General features: G+C 38.7%; 1 protein-coding gene across 3 annotated transcripts in view; it reads right to left on the reverse strand.

Moving 5' to 3' along the window:
- kcnab1a (potassium voltage-gated channel subfamily A regulatory beta subunit 1a) overlaps window positions 1–17,294 on the reverse strand; it is a 166,794-nt gene that overhangs the window by 92,562 nt on the left and 56,938 nt on the right. The window contains exon 1 of one of the 3 annotated variants that reach the window (XM_067419094.1): window positions 12,423–13,242. The exons of the other annotated variants lie outside the window; for them this stretch is intronic. Coding sequence (XP_067275195.1) covers window positions 12,423–12,634 — 212 coding nt within the window. The 5' untranslated portion in view covers window positions 12,635–13,242. Of the gene's footprint in view, window positions 1–12,422; window positions 13,243–17,294 lie in introns of those variants that run through there. 3 annotated transcript variants of the gene reach the window in all.

Here is a 17,294-nt window from a genome sequence, read left to right on the forward strand (position 1 = left end):
ATGCTCTGTTTTTGCCTTATTTGGAAGAGTCATGAATAGTAATGTGGAGCTCTGCTCTGATTGGCTTGTTTCAGCAGCTCACACAAGTGCAGTTGTTCAGGGAAGCGGCTCGTGAGTCCTGACAGAACCCAGACCGACTGAATGACACTAAGCAGAACATCTCAAATGGAGATTGATAAAATTGCTTACTTGTTTATTGGTATTTTCAGATCAGCCGCATGTGTGCGAGAGAGCGCTCACGTGCATATGGTTGCCAGATTGCACGTTTAGGTAAAACACCGGCTAGTATACGTGTTCTTTTCACAGAAAAGCTCTGATTGGGGGATTTAAATTACTGAAATCTGGCAACTGCCAGCACGAACACTAGAACTCTCTTCTTTTCCCCCGACAAAACCAAAACCAGTGCTTTTCGTTCAAGTTTTTATTTTTTAAACTACATTTTAGACTCATCTTTTTACGTCAACGATACTGCATGTTTATATAACGTTCATAATGTAGGCTACGCAGTGACTGTGATGTACTCTGAAATACAAGCATGCAAAAACTTCATACTTCAGTTCTCACAAAATGAATAGAAGCCTTGTCAAATGACTGTCGTTTTAACTTATATGGTGGAGAAGGTGACTTTAGCTAGAAGGATAGAGTGGTCTCTCTAAGAAACTTTCAATGTAATCAGAAATGGTTTAAACAGTCAATAAGTGGATACAATAACTACTTACTGCTTTCAGGAATATAGTTTGAATTGCCCCTTTCTTCAGTTTTAGCTTGCCTGATATTGTCCCAAGTTAGAAAAACTGTCCATGGTGAAATGGGCCGAGCAAACGGAAAATTTTTAATAAATTTTTTGCGGTATCCGATTATAATAAACAGCAACCATGACTATTGACATTTTTTATCTGCACAGCCTGGAACATGATATTTGTGTCCAGGATCAGCCATTTTCGCAATCCTCGCATGACACCTGCACAACTCCCAATAATTCGGCTCCATCAGTTCAGCCTGACATAAACATGGTCTGACATATGCAAATGTTAAGGGCGTACATACTTTATTAATGATCCCAGCGATTGCATCACAGATGGTGTTATGTTGAGATTTGCCTATTTTTCTGTGGTGTTTTTCATGCACAAGATTTACATAAAAAGGAGGAGGCAATGGTGTTTGAGACTCACAGTATGTGATGTCCATGTACTGAACTCTTATTATTTCACTATGGCAAGGTTCATTCAGTTTTTCATTCTAGGGCACCTTTAAGAGATGCAATTGTACCTCACTGCTCCCTCTAGTCATGCTAGGGTTTTACAAGTCTTTATAATCGACATCTTATTGCACCTAGTTAATCTAACTAAATGCCTAACTGACATGTTAAATAACAATATAAACGGATTTAAAACTAATAATGAACTAATGAAAGTGAGGGAGTTTAAATGGAAAACCATCAATTGAAACTAAAGCAATAAGCAAAACACATTCTGACTTTGCAATTTTCTATCTGTTCCCCCTAAATTGAGTGTCAAGAGGAGGTTTCTCTAAATGAAGTATACATTCTTATTTTACGAAATGCAGCACCACTCAACCTGTATCTCGAAAACACTCCATAATGCGTTTATATCATTATAATACCAGCTTCTCGTTTAAAGTAAAACCTCTTTGCATGTCTCAGAAAAACAGAGGAAGAAGAATTGTGCCGTGGCTATGAGTCTACAAACGTCAGCTCATCATTCTCCCAGGACAGCAGTTAAGTTTTTATGGGGTAAAATAAATCTTGCTAGCATGGCATTTAACAAAAGTAGTGGCGCTAACAGACGGCACACTGAGAGTTACAGAGAACAAAGCGGTTATGACAGAACTGTCTTTGCTCAAGATGAAGTTTGTCACTTTAAAATCTCTCATTTGCCTCCTAGTTTGGAGGTTTAACAGCCTGATGTTCACTAGAAAGTCTAAAGGATGATGTACAGTCAGACGGTCATTATCACAAAAATAAACCAAGACAGGGAGCAAAGGTCAAACACACATTTCAGCGGTCATTAGGCTGCAGAATGCTTGTGACAGCATGGTCGTTTCTTCTAACACTCTTTTGACAAAACATGTTTACATAGAGACCAAGTCATTCGTCAAAAAGACACATTATAAAATCCGTTTTAATCACAACACTAGTGGGATTTCACATTGAGTTGAGCACAGAGACGCTTGTTTAAGGACGACAGCGAATGGGCAGATAATGAAGAGAGGCAGGCAGTGCTCGGAGGAGATGAATATGACAGGTGTGAGAGATGTCCATCAGACCCCGGGCTGCATTATGTCACCATCCAGCTTTAAATCCATTTCATTTTCCCATTTCTGGACAGGCAGCTGGACAACCTACGTGCTGTAAATGCTGGGTAATCAGGAATCAGAGATTGTAAAGGGCGTAAGGACTGACCCTGACTGCTCTGATTACAACAATCTCCTTAAATAAGGCTCCCCGAAAGCATATCATAAAGATTGTTGGGGTCTTAATTCGTAATATAAGTTTTATAGATCATCACTAAAGTATTCAGATAAGAAATATTCTCTTAAAATATGAGGCTTTTAATCTAATGCACCTGGATTCAATGTTTATTAACCACTCAGATATATTATCATTTAAATGAATACTTATTTAATCGTGACAACTCTCTGAATAGTTTTAGCATGTTATTGAATATGGCAATGTCGATGTATTTGGTGTCACTTTTGTCCACTTTCAGCCACTTCAGTCCTGATTTCTTCGAGAGAAGGGTCTATGGGCGGGTAATGGACCAAATAAGCTTGTGCAATTTACATAAGAGTAGGGCATTGGCACACCAGACGAACACTGAGTGTGTGTTACAAATCAAGAATAGTGAGAGAACATGGTGCTTGGTACATTTGTCATCTTTAAACTAAACTCGAGTCTTCAGTCGACAAAGTTTAAATCATGTCTGGCTAGCGCACTTCCCATAATGTTTGCCCGTCAGGTCAGTAGACGGAGAGTAGGCGGTCTTTTAGTGGCTAAAAGAGTGTTTACACTAGAAAAGCAATCCGGTTTAATTTTTTTTGACCACCTCTGGAAGTGGTCAAAAGTGGGCAAGTTCAAACGGTTGTAGACCCCGTCTACACCTGTATTTAACATCATCCACTTGTGATCTGATCAACCAAAATGCATCTTAATACCAGGTGTAAAAAGGGACTCAGATGCTTAATTTATGGGAGAAGAGTATTTAAATTAATCACGTAAGGTAATTTACTAAGGTTTGCGCTAGTCAATTTACTGGTATTTGTGCCATAGCAAGTTTCAGGACAAGCTTACAGCAAAGAATGAACCCGACTATTTAAATGTTGAGCACGCAATCCCATTGGCTGCAGAATCAGCAGAGGCCAATCAGCTTGTGCCATGCAGTAATGATGTCATTGCTTGCAAATTGCATTTTAAAGGACCAATCAGTCTGCACCCTTCTAGAGATTCATGACTTAATTACATATTTGTTAAGAAGCATATATTTCCTGAAATTAATAGAGCTGAAAATTATTAATAACAGCAATAACTTTAATATGAATTCACAGCACACTAGCAGAAATCTAACATTAACTCAATGGAAGATATACTGAGAAATGTCTCGTTGGACGTCAATGGTACTAAAACTTAACATTCCTCAAAATTTCGACAGAAGAAAGTCATACTGTAAATGTAAATGATGACAGAATTAAAAATGTTCGGTGAGCTATCACTTTAAGACATATTTCTAGTTTTTAAAGGATGCAAACATGTTCAACTAACCAGTTAAATTACAAAGCGAGACAAATCAAAATCTAAATGTTGTCATGGAAACTATCCAGGCTAATTTAAGGTTTTAGTTGCAGGGCCACTGGAGCCCACAAGCAACAAGATGTTCCTCATTAACACTTTGTAAACGACAGTCAACAAATGAGCCCTCAGCTTCCATTTATCTCCAGCCAGCTTGTCGTACTTTAACAGATGAAGTGTGTAATTCTGTACTGAGGACAAAACAGCGGATAGTGTCACAGTTCTGGGACTTATTAATCAAATCATAACCACACATAAGAGTAATTCAGATTTCAATGCTCATTGTTGTCTTTATACATGGTTAGGGTTCGCTCAAAGCTCACAGGCATCATTCAGGTCTGTGTATTGAATCAAAGTCTAAGCGCTGCTTTGTCATGGTGCAAAATTTCCATGGGTTCTTGAGCGATAGGCAAGTTTCAACCGGATTAGCCTTTATCATTAAGTTCTATCCTATTATCTGGCCTCCTTAATTTATGTGTGCATACTTCTGAGTGACTACGTGAGCGTGCATTCAGTTATTAATTCATCAGCTGCTCTTGAAGCGAGTATGGGTGCTTGTCTTAGCGCCTCTTATTTTCTTTGCCTCAGTGCTGCAGTGGGAGGTCAGGTGACTCTGAGCTCTCATGCAGAAAATAAGACCCCGGCGACAAGCAGTTTGCACCAAAACACTGATACACAAAGATGGAGAGAGGGAGAGATTCGATGAGATGCAGTCTTCACTGTCAGATTTGATCAATTTAGTGCATCCTTGCCGACCCCAAATGCATAGATGTGACAATTTATAACAAGATTCCAATAACTTCTAAACTGTGAACCACATATAGTAGGTCAGTAGGTTGCCTAACGGTGAAGAGCTCTGAATGAAACAAACAAATTATTGGAAAAGTTTAATAGTAAGTCAGTAGTTGCTAGCCTGGCAAAGCCAGACCACATCAAGATGTTTGGTCTGGAAACTCACCATTGACAGCTCAATCCGAGGGGCGGATAAACGGTTGTCTTTCAAACTCCCTCTGCACGCGATAGGATAGCGCTACAACCAACCAGAGCTAGCTGAAAGATTAAACTTTCGCCGTATCCGTTCGGCAAAACTCTGAACACATCTTCCCTTTTTAAGAATGACTTCAGTGCCGTTCTTTGTTCTTTTCTCAGAGAAAAGCTTAACTCCAAGTCTTCCAGAGTCGCGTTCAAAGCTGATTCGAAAGACCGCCGCCATTCGCCAGTTTCTGTGTTTACTAGAAGCACGCAAACGCAACTCGGCCGTCATTATGTTAAGCCCCGCCCACCGACTCTATACACAATGTGATTGGCCCGTCCAGAGTTTGGCGTTTACAGCTCAGAAGTGTATTGAGAGTTGCTAGACGACACTCGCGGGCAGATTAGATTTGCTGCCGCTAGGGTGCGTCTAGATTTCTAGGCTAAGTAGTTGCTACTGTGTTAAACACTTTACACTTTATTCTCATTTAACGTTCCTAAAGGCATTTAATGATGAAACCTTTGGGTGAATCTCTTCACTAGTGCCCTGTGAAAATTGTCTGTGTTCACAACACTCATGACATATTTATAGAAGAAAACTAATCGAAGCGGAGAACGAAATTTGAAACTGACTGCAGCGAGGAGCACATTCTTTTAAAGAGGACATATTTCAGTCATTTCACGCTTCATGAGCCATGTATCGTGTATCGTATCGTATTGTGAGGAATCCCACTCCTAGCATAAAGGGTCAAATCCTGTCAATTCACTGTCTGAAGTACATCATTTATTCCCAAACTTCAGTGTTTATCAAGGCTTTCGGATTGTGTATTTCTCGGTGGAACTCAGCCTGATGGTTTTGACGGGAGAATAAAATAAGGGAAATAACTGGTCAATTTTGTTCTTAAACATTATTGATTATTAAACATTTAAAACCCAATTTCTTTATCTGTTTAAACTTTATAACCATGTTTTCTTTTATGCACTTTCTCTTACTGCATAAACCTTCATGTTGCTTTTAAGTTGCATATTTTTGTCCATTTTTGGTGTTCTTGCATAAAAACAAATGTTCACCTTTTTATTAGCCTATTACTGATTTTACTGTAGTAATTTTCAGTGTGATTTTGATTTCCAACCTATTGGCCTTTTGACCCAGAACTGTTGTTTCTATAGTCATCATTTTAATTGAACTCATTAATCACAGTCATCATGTACAGCATGTATTTTTTACAGTAAATGGCTATAAATAATTTCACGGTATTAATACTGTAGAATTACAGTAGATTGCTGGCATCTCTGCTGCCAGTATTTTACTGTAAAAGAAAAAATACTGGAAATGTTATTTCATTTTTTTACGGTAAAACGCTGTCATTTCACAGTATTAATACAGTAGAATTACCGTAGATTGCCAGCGTCTCTGCAGCCAGTATTTTACCATTATTTTACAGAGTGACCTTTTAGTCTGATCTCCTGCACTGAGATCTTCCCGGAGAAGCTCTTCATTCCCTCCAAACAAATCCCAGTAAAGGTCAGCCATGACAAATGGAATATTCACACCAGAAGAACAATTTATTTTTATTTTTTTATTTACGACTCCTACATATTTGTTTCCTCAGGGGCGATTCAGATACGGAATGGATGAGGTCTCTCTCTCTCTCTCTCTCTCTCTCTCTCTCTCTCTCTCTCTCTCTCTCTCTCTCTCTCTCTCTCTCTATTCATCATACATTACAGGATCCTATTCACAGGTGCCATTGTTGCTTCAAAGCCTATTAAAGCTTTGTGTTTGGTGACTTGTAAGTGGTTTCCAGAGGATTATTGGTTACGAATGGCTGCCTCCTCTCATTCTTTATTTACAATTTTAAATTGGCAACCATGCAGACATCAAACCGATCAGCTGAGCGTGGTTTGGAGCTGGTTTAGCACCAGTTCAGTGGGGATTGCAGTTGTTAATCCAGCATTTCTGGTCATCAGCAGCTGTTCATATAGGAGACTGGTGAAGAACGATTGAAAGCAGTTACTGTGAAGAGTCATCTAATGGGTCTCCAGGGTTTCTACTGCAACACTAAACATACACAATGAAGCCCATCAGCGTCCGAATGTTTATCATGAGTGCGTGTAATAGAAAGCTTCCCTCAGATCAGTTCCCTGTCAGACCTGTACAATGAAGTCATGATAGACATGCAGAGCTATAAGTCTAACTTCTAGAAACCCAATCCTCCTTTATCTGCTCCTCAATCATACGCTGTATGTTGCATCAGTACACTCTCCTGCACTTTTAATGCTGTCCTGACGGGCTGTCAACAACACAGAGATCACTATCAACAGAGAGAGAAAGAGAGAGAGAGAGAGAGAGAGAGAGAGAGAGAGAGAGAGAGAGAGAGAGAGAGAGAGAGAGAGAGAGAGAGAGAGAGAGAGAGAGAGAGAGAGAGAGAGAGAGAGAGAGACGTTCATACGCTAATGCTCTGCTGCACTAGAGATCAAGACGAACATTGGTCTGAGAAACAAAGTCAATTCTGCTGTTAATGGATAAACAGTTTGAGTTTTTAGAGGTGGATAAGTTGGACTGTTGTCCATGGGGTTGGTAATAATGCACTACAAATAGCTATAAATACATATAAACGCAGATGGGAGTGGAAAGTTCAGCTTGTGATTTACTGATGACACGCAAATTAGAGAACACGCAGCTGGATCATTTCCATAATGACCAACACAATTTACCAAGAGCAGCGCAAATTAGTGTCTGGTTTAACACAAGCTTTTTGGGGGCGGAAAATAATGGCTACTGCAAACCTTAATAACACTAATAATTAAATAATCATTAGCTGAATCTTAAAATGAATATTTATTTTTTATACTGTGCATTACAATACTGTACTGCTTAAATTCACTTGTAGAATTTAAAAAACTGATTTTATTTTATTAGATTTTAATTTATTCAGACAAAATAGTAGAATTTTTAATACCGGGTGTTTACAGTCATGCTTAAAAGTTTAAATACCCCTTTGCAGAATCTGTGAAAATGTGAATAATTTGACCAAAATAAAAGGAATTTTATTTAGAACGGTCCTGAATAAGAGACTTTACATAAAATATGTTTACATATAGTCCACAGGACAAAAATAGCTAAATTAATAGAAATAACCAAAGTTTATGTTCCATTGATTTTTAATCTGTGTTTTGTGAGTCCCTGTTTTGTCCTGGACACTTAAACTGCCCAATGTTCTTCATAAAAAGATTGAAACTTTCACTGATGCTCCAGAAGGAAATATGATGTATGATGTATTAAGAGCCGGGGGTTGAAAACCTTTTGAATTTGACGATTAAGCTTAATTGTAATTAATTTGTCTTCTGGGAAACATGCAATTATCTCCTGTTGCTTCTGAAGAATAGTACTAAATAAAAAAAATATGTATATATAAACAAAATAAGAAAAATGTGGACATCTTCATTCTTCCAAAATGTTTTCACTCCACTAAATGTACTGTTTCCTTCTTGAGCATCCAAGAATGTTTTATCCTTTTTTAATAGTTAAAATAGTTTTAATAGTCCTCAGTGTGAAAAGACGGATCTTAAAATCTTATATTCACTGCTGGAGAGGGTTCAAATATGCAAAAGATGCTGGAAAATGAAATAATTTTCGGATTTATCTGCTCAGGACAAATGAGAGACTCAAAAACATACATCACAAAACACACACACACACACAGCCGTGGATGATCAGGGAATGACACACAGTATGAGGAATCAATGGTACATGAACTTTTCAACGGGTCATTTTTAGAAATGTTATAGTCTCGTGGACTATATATAAACATCTTATGTGAAATATCTTATTCAGGACAGTGCTAAATAAAAAATAACATGCATTTGTATGATCGCTCTTATTTTGTTAAAATTATTCACATTTTCAGAGATTCTGCAAGGGGTATGTAAACTTTAGAGCAAGACTGTATCAGTTATCAGCAACAACACACAAAATAATGATCACCTTATCATATCAGCCAGAGGTTTAATATTGTTGCATCAGTGTTGTTACTGGAAACATTTCCGTTACTTGAAATAAAGCTGAAGTACATTAAAACAAAAAAATAATAGATGAAAACTTGGAACTTAAAAACTTAAAGCTAAATTGCAATATTAAATAATAATAATCAATAATTAAATAATAATAAACTTGAAATGAAACAAATAGAAAAACTATTCAAAAATATTTACAAATACTATCATTCAGAATAACACTGCTGTGCAGCTCTACTGCGGCTAGTTGAGTTCGCAAATACTTTGAAGTGACAGCAAACATGAATCAAACTTGGCACCGTGTGGTCTGATTCATCAGCCAGCAGTTTGCATCAACACTGTACACAGTGACTTTTTATTTCAGCGGAGGAACAACTCAACACTGTCTGGAGAGGAATAGAGGGCGACACACAGGACGTGTTCTTCCTTTCAAACAGCTTCATGGTGCGCAACCCAATGGCACAAAACACAGGGCGCTGGAAAGATGCCCTTTTTTATTTTGACCCACCTAAACTTGGTTTGCCACACCTAGGCTAGAACCATGTGCAAAAGACACCCAATCTGATGTATAGAGTAAAAAATGTTCCAGACTCACTGCCCCTAAAGTAGCCTACTTTGTTGATTTATTGATTAAGTACAAAAGTATCCATCTCTAGAAATGACAGGGCTGGTCTGAGGCCAGAACTCCCAGAGAAGCGAAGGATCAAAAAGAAAAGACAAAGGCTGTAAAACTCACCACACACACACACACACCACACACACACACACACACACACACACACACACACACACACACACACACACACACACACACACACACACACACACACACACACACACACACACACACACACACACACACACACAGTTGAACCAGATTATCATGTCAGCTATACTTTAATACAAGAGGATATCCTGAGATAGCTTAAAATCTAAACTGGTCCTTTTTCTTTCCACACACATATTGTGCATGAATCAGTGCATGCTTTTTTTAATCTTTTCTTCATAATTCTCTCATCAACTTGCCTGAAGTCCAGACCCGTCCTGCCCAACCTCTTGACACTTCTCACATTCCCGTCATGCCCTTACTCTTTTTTTCTCTCTCTGTTTATCTTGTTTCACTTGGACATTCCCATTCACTTTCATTCATATGCACACAAAAGTTCAAGTTTGATGAGCCCTGAAAAAAATGTGGAAAAAGAAATGTGGAAATATTATATGTTTAGGGGTAAGTCACAGGGGCAGGACTGATAAAAGGACATTTGTACCTTATCTACGCGGATGCACTGAAATGAAAATTCTGGTCCAAAACTGAAACCAAAAATTCAGGATGCACTTTAGATTTGAAAACCCAAACCAAAAATAATCAATTAATTATTTAAACTTATTTAATAATCAACACTTAAACAGCTTAAGTAAAGAGTTGTTTTAAATACCACATAAAGCAGTTTTTATATCAACTTTTTGATAACAGTTTGTTGGTGAAATATGAAAATTTAAAGGACAATAAACTGTAATAGTTTGTAATAGTTTTAAATTATTACAATTATAAACTGTAATAGTTTGTAATAGACTAAATTATTTAGAAAAAAAGTTACCTGGTTGCCTTAAAATTTTGAGTTTATTGAAATTAAAAATTTTAGTTAATACAATTACATTTTTTTGAGATCCGAACTTTTATTAAAATATTATTAAAAGATTTTGTAAGCATATTGGGTAATTGTGTGTTTTATTTCTGATGACGCAGTAAAACATGCCAAATTGTACTATTTTCATGATTTATCAACTTTTTTTATGTGGTTCAGATACAATAATATTTTGAGTTTCTATTTATTAAACTAATTTCCTTCATTGTATCAACTCAAATTTTTAATTTCAATAAACTCAAAATTTTAAGGCAACCAGGTTACTGACTTTTTTAAGTTAAACCAACAATTTTTTTTACAGTGAAGAGATTCTAACTAACTGATGGACTACTTTGATGATGTTTTTATTCCCTTTCTGGACATGGACAGTATAGTGTGCATACACTTGCATACGCTCTCGGATTAAATATAAAATATCTTAAACTGTGTCTGAAGATGAACGGAGGTCTTACGGGTGTGGAACGACATTAGGGTGAGGAGTTAATGATATCAGTTTCATTTTTGGGTGAACTTACCCTTTAATGTGACCACCTCTTTAAGCTTATGTTTGTAATGTGCTTATTCAGGACATCAGGTGAAAGACACTAACCTGGTCCACAAAACATTTGCATTTAGAAGCATTTCTGCTGCAATTAGAAACAGCACATCCCACCAGGAACCAGAACATGCAGCAGAGCAGGCAGAAGATACCCTGAAAATATTGCATCAAATCAAGCAACAACACCTACCATCAAAGAAAAAACACCAGTAAACACACTCTACCAGAACAGGGAGAGAGGAAACACTCCGAAGAATCAATGCTCTGGGTATTCGCAGCACATAATGAAGTGCCTGCACTTCACTAGAGTGTAAATATTGAATAGTAAACGATGATGGTTTGTTTGTCCTGAGGAACTGAGTGAGCTCAGCTAACAAAGACAGATCAAGAGTGGGTCAAACACACATATCGCACAAGCTATTCCAGCCAAAGTTACGAATATGCACAAAATTTGCAGTATCCATCCAGTGAGTCGAAGAGAACAAAATCCTCCAGATAAACTAGCACTAAATATCAATAGTAAATGTAGGAGATGCCACTGTATGTTATAAAACATGTACAATAAACGTGTTATCTTGCTTTCGATTTGATTTCTGGAAGGTAATTATACCAAACCACATTGATGATAGATTTTGCTCAAGCATTTCAGAACAACCAGTCGTCCCACTTTATATTAGCTGGCCTCAACTACTATGTACTTACATCAAAAATTAGTAAAAGGTATTTATTGTGTTCATATTGTATTTAAAAACACTTTTGCTGATATTGAGGTGGGATACAGGTAAAGTTAGGGACAGATGTGGTGGTGTGGGCAAGTTTAAGGTGTAAGGGAAGTGTCATTATAAATGTAACTACAGAAATTAATTACAGATGTAATTACATGCAGGTATTTTTTAATGCAAGTACAATGTAAAAACATGTATGTACACAATAAGTGCATTGTATCAAATTATTAATTTAAATGTTAGTTCATAGTAGTTAAGACCACCTAATATAAAGCGGGTCCAAAACAATTTTAGAAGCTGTGCAACGAGATCGGTCCGCTGATGCCGTTATATTAAGTCAAGAAGAAGTCAAAGAATTTATTTATTTGGTAAATGTGTTTCCATCGTAGTTCATCTGCATGTTTTCTTAAGGGATAAAACATTTATTCGACTCAAACTAGCACATTTTTAAAATTGATGCGCATCGTGCCGTTGCTATCCCACAGTTTTGATGCAGTATCCCAAAATGAGCATAAAAGTAATTGGATGGAAACACACTCACACTGATCTATGAAGAGCAATAACGTCCTGTTTGTGCTGGACAGGGACAAAAACATGACCTGGACCACCACAATTCACCCCAAACATCACTGAAGTTCTTCAAACCTTTCCAGCATGAGAGATAGAAGGGATCCATGGATGGAAGAAAAGGAAATGAGGAAGGTAGGGAGAGAGAGACGTACCGGTACTTCATGCCAGTGAGCTTGCCGGTGGACTCTTTGAGAGAGATGTGGTGGCGAGGGGTAAAAGAGCCGAAGCTCCGGGCGATGATGGCGACTGTGCGAAACTTCGCCCGTGCCGCGTTGACCACGTTCGGGCTGGTGGCGTTGGATTTTCCGTGGTCCCCATTCCGACCCTTCAGATTGTGGTCTGTGCAAGCGATTGAGACCTGCATGCTGGATGAGGAGGACGGAGAAGATGCAGTCTACAACACAGAGAGGACACAATGAGGGATCATGCAGGGGTCACTTTCCTTCCTGATCCCGTCCTGTGGATCCCGTCCAAGCCACCGCAGCAGCGGAGAAACGGCATCAATTATTGAGCACAAGGAAAAAGGAGACGTCTACACAGTTCAAAAGTTGCGTTGCTCCCTTTCCAAGATGTTCCCTTGTGAAAAAGACAAGTGTCAAAGCCACGGAAGTAGAGCTGCGAAACTATCCGGAGGAGGAGAGGAGATTCCCGCAGCACTGAGACGATCCTCGCATGGTCAGCCAAAAAAAGCCCGCCTGCTGAAGAGGGGGAGGAGAGGAGGAGGAAAGGAGGGATGTCAAGACCGGACAGCATAAATCCACAGCTCTGCTGACACTTCTGTTCTCTCTTCTGAGGTCTTCCTCTATTCTTACACTCTCTCAAACACACACGCATTCACACACCTCCTCCAGCTGATAATAATTTGTCGCTAATGAGCTTATGTCCTTCTTTTTCTCTTTCTTTTCCTCTCTTTAGATCTGTTTTTTTGGTGAGCTCAGCAGTGCTTCATCTGCGCTACAGCTCTGAGGGGAATGAGCAGCAGGCAGCCGTCCACGTCTGTTTAAAGCGCTCTCTCCCTCCCTTTATCTCCCTCGCTCTCTTTCTTTTCCAGTGTATCGCGCTCTTGCTCCGCTGTAATGTCTGTGGCACGGACCGAGCACAATGTTTCGCGCACCTGTGCACACATGCGCTCAACACTCTTTCAGTGCTAAACGCAAAACCAACAAATGCTAAATTGAAAGCTGATAAAAGATCGATCGTTTGGAGGATATCAGAGAGGTTAAAAACATATTCAAGCTCTGAAAAACTAAAGTGTGTAATTGAAGGTTACAATATTGGATCACAGCTAAATATGCAGGTAGAAGTAAGATGATGGTCAGCTGATTCCCAGGCGTGAACACCGTGGCGCTATCAAAACATCGGTCTGTTTGAATGTCCCAACCAAAGATACAGACTCAATTTTACTTTGAATCTGTTTGTTCAACCAATGGCAGATGGGAGATGTGTTTAGGACACCTGATTTAAAAAATATCATCAAAATACCTACTATGCAAAATTGTGAAAAGCAGTGTGTGAAAGGTGTAGTATGTCAAATGCGTAGTCCTCAGTTTAATATAGAGATGGACGATTCTGGATAAATTGAGAATCTGAACAGACAACTAAACAAAATCACATGTAATTTACTGGAGGCTCTGACAAAATATTAATATGTGAAGTCCATTTAAAAAGGTTTAAAATGTCCCAGCGGTGGGTAGTAATGTTAAAAATCTCCTGGATTAATCAATACAATCATTATTTGAAGTGCCAAGTTTAAAAATGTGATTTTAATTTGAAAGAAATATTTTTTCTAATCAGTTTGAATGAATGATTCAATGACTTGCTCGTTTCATTAATGGATGAATCAGCATTTTTGAACGAAACTCTTAAGTGAATGATTCAATGACTCACTGTTTTCATTACTGGTTGAATCAGCGTTTTTGAACAAATCTCTTGAGTGAATGATTCAATGACTCACTCGTGTCATTACTGAATGAATCAGCGTTTTTGAACGAATCTCTTGAGTGAATGATTCAATGACTCACTCGTTTCATTACTGAATGAATCAGCGTTTTTGAACAAATCTCTTGAGTGAATGATTCAATGACTCACTCGTTTCATTACTGAATGAATCAGCGTTTTTGAACGAATCTCTTGAGTGAATGATTCAATGACTCACTCGTTTCATTACTGAATGAATCAGCGTTTTTGAACGAATCTCTTGAGTGAATGATTCAATGACTCACTCGTTTCATTACTGAATGAATCAGCGTTTTTGAACAAATCTCTTGAGTGAATGATTCAATGACTCACTCGTTTCATTACTGAATGAATCAGCGTTTTTGAACGAATCTCTTGAGTGAATGATTCAATGACTCACTCGTTTCATTACTGGATGAATCAGCGGTACTTCCGCTGTGACCTTCAACTGTGACCTTTCCAACGTTACTATGTAATGCGTGAAGTCGTAGACGCACATCACAGAGCTAGAGCAAGAAAAGCATTTGTGGTTAAAAAGTATATTGATTTTTTTTTCCCCACTAGGAAAGACCCTCGACTGGGATTATGCAGTGCCCTTTGAAGCTGCATTGGAACTGCAATTTGGACCTTCAACCCATTGAAGTCCATATGGAGAAAAATCCTAGAATGTTTTCCTCAAAAACTTTAAAGGTCCCGTTCTTCACGATTCCATCTTTCAAACTTTAGTTAGTGTGTAATGTTGCTGTTAGAGCATAAATAATACCTGTAAAATTATAAAACTCAAAGTTCAATGCCAAGGGAGGTATTTTATTTAACAGAAGTTCCCTTTCAAAGCCTACAGCGAACGGCCGGTTTGGACTACACCGCTGCACTTCCTGCTGTAATGACGTCACTAGAACCGTTTGTTGACTAAAGCTCCGCCCACAAGAACACGCAAAATAGGGGCGTGGTCTTGTTGCTCTCCCACGTGGAGAAGAGCGCGCATTCAGCGCTTGCATCTCCCCGTTATGGTAAGAGGCGGGACCTTTCCGGGCAAAGTGCGCTAAGCTGCTGTCCAATCACAACACGGGAAGCGCTGGCCCAATCAGAACTCGTTACGTGTTTCTGAAGGAGGGACTTCATAGAACAAGGAAATCATCAGGCCGTTTATAGGACAGAGGAAACAGCGCTGTACAGATAAGTCAACTGTGTGAAAAAACACACGTTTTTTTACACACGAAACATGAACTCATGTTATATTGCACACTGTAAACATAATCAAAGTTTCGAAAACACGCGAAGAACGGGACCTTTAATTTTTTTTCCGACTGAAGAAAGAAAGACATGAACATATTGGACGATATGGGTGTAAGTTAATTCTCAGGTAATTTAAAACGAATCCTTTAATAAACAATGCAAAATGAAATCCTATAACGCAGTAAACAGTAGCCCTATGTTAATAAAACAGTAGATTTATGGCTTTGGTATATTCAGCACACCACAAACCTGAAGACCCACACACTTGTACACAATCAAGCAAATCGTCAACGTATACATAAGAGACAAATAAAAGGAGAAAGTCTCTGTTATTAGCCTCTCTGAGACGGATGACGTATTGTGACCTTATTAAAATCCTTTACAAATCAATTGACCTCTGCTTGAGTGCTGGTGTGCTAATTGAAGCTCCTGATCTGGATTCGCATTAATATCTGACTCCCTAGTGTATGTACAGTATTCTTAGCATTACTAGAGTTCTTTGGGGGAAATGTGTCGCCGTGAAGCTGAATGTTACAGTTTGTTAGCATTCTGACAGTATGAAAAAAATGAAGGAAAAACCCTTCGTCTGGATTCCCGCAAACACAATCTCAACAGTCCTCCTATCACCAGAAACAGTGGATTCACCGATCGATACGAGATCACACACACAGAACGCAGTGTTGGTTTCACATGCTCAGCGTTAAATCTTTGCACTTTAACTCTGGGTCTCGAATCAATATTGATCGATGGAGGAGCGAACATTTTATGACTCTTACCATTTGCCCAAAGTTGCTCATTACACCAGGAAGCTCTAGGAGATTATGCCTTGAAACAAGGAACAAGGCCGTGTCTATGGAAACCACAGAAAATGGAATATGTTTCCATTAATGTGTTTCCACAAAAGGCTCGTTTTTTCTCAGTAGCAGACGTTTTATTGCTCTGTAATGTCAGCTAAGCTTCAAATCGCCTCTCGGTTTCTCAGCCCTCTTCCTCAGGACCAAGTGTGTTGACTGAAACATTTTCTTTATTGCGATTAACATGTGAACGAACGCCATTGCAGCGCATCTAATTTCTCAGATCCAATTTTTGCTGCCCCCACGAATCACAGAACAATTACTGCACAGGCCAACGACCTCAACAGTGTCCCAGTTTTTTTATCCCGGATAATTCTTCAGGCCATAAAACAACTTTTTGAAACATTTTGGCACTAGGATATGAGCGTGGACTGGTATCACTGGGCAGCTCCAGAGTTTCTGCATAACAGGACTGAATTACAGATGAGGCTCATTATGCTCCTCTGTATTCACAATGCAGTTAAACAAACCTTCACATCAGAAATACTCATACTCATTGTCATCCAGGTTCATTTCTCGAGTGGTGTGGAGGTGGTGAGTCTCTGCCAGCCTGAAAGACATTCTATAGCGTTCAATTTGCATCAATGATGATAATTATCATGCGAGGAAACTAAGGCATCCTTGAGTTACTGCATCAGAAGGACACACAGCAGGACGAGATCTCTCTATCCTCGCCCTGACCCCACAGGACCAGCTAGTTCGACCTTCCTGCTAATGCAACACAAGGAAGTAGACACTTTTTCACTGGAGAATCATTATGATATGCATGCTCACAAAACTGAATCATGGGAAAGAAATTTAAAGCAGACAAGTTTACCGACATTTTCCCACAGGAAAAAGCCATTTATTTGCCATGTAGCTTTTTTGGGCCTGTGATGTTTATAGTTTGGCAAATATACTGTGGCTTAAAGAAGTATTTTGAAAGCACACTAATGTTGTTGCATCAGATAAAATATCAGACACAGTGTTTTTTGTTTT

This window comes from Pseudorasbora parva, chromosome 16 (genome assembly GCF_024679245.1).
Source record: "Pseudorasbora parva isolate DD20220531a chromosome 16, ASM2467924v1, whole genome shotgun sequence".
Taxonomy (NCBI): domain Eukaryota; kingdom Metazoa; phylum Chordata; class Actinopteri; order Cypriniformes; family Gobionidae; genus Pseudorasbora; species Pseudorasbora parva.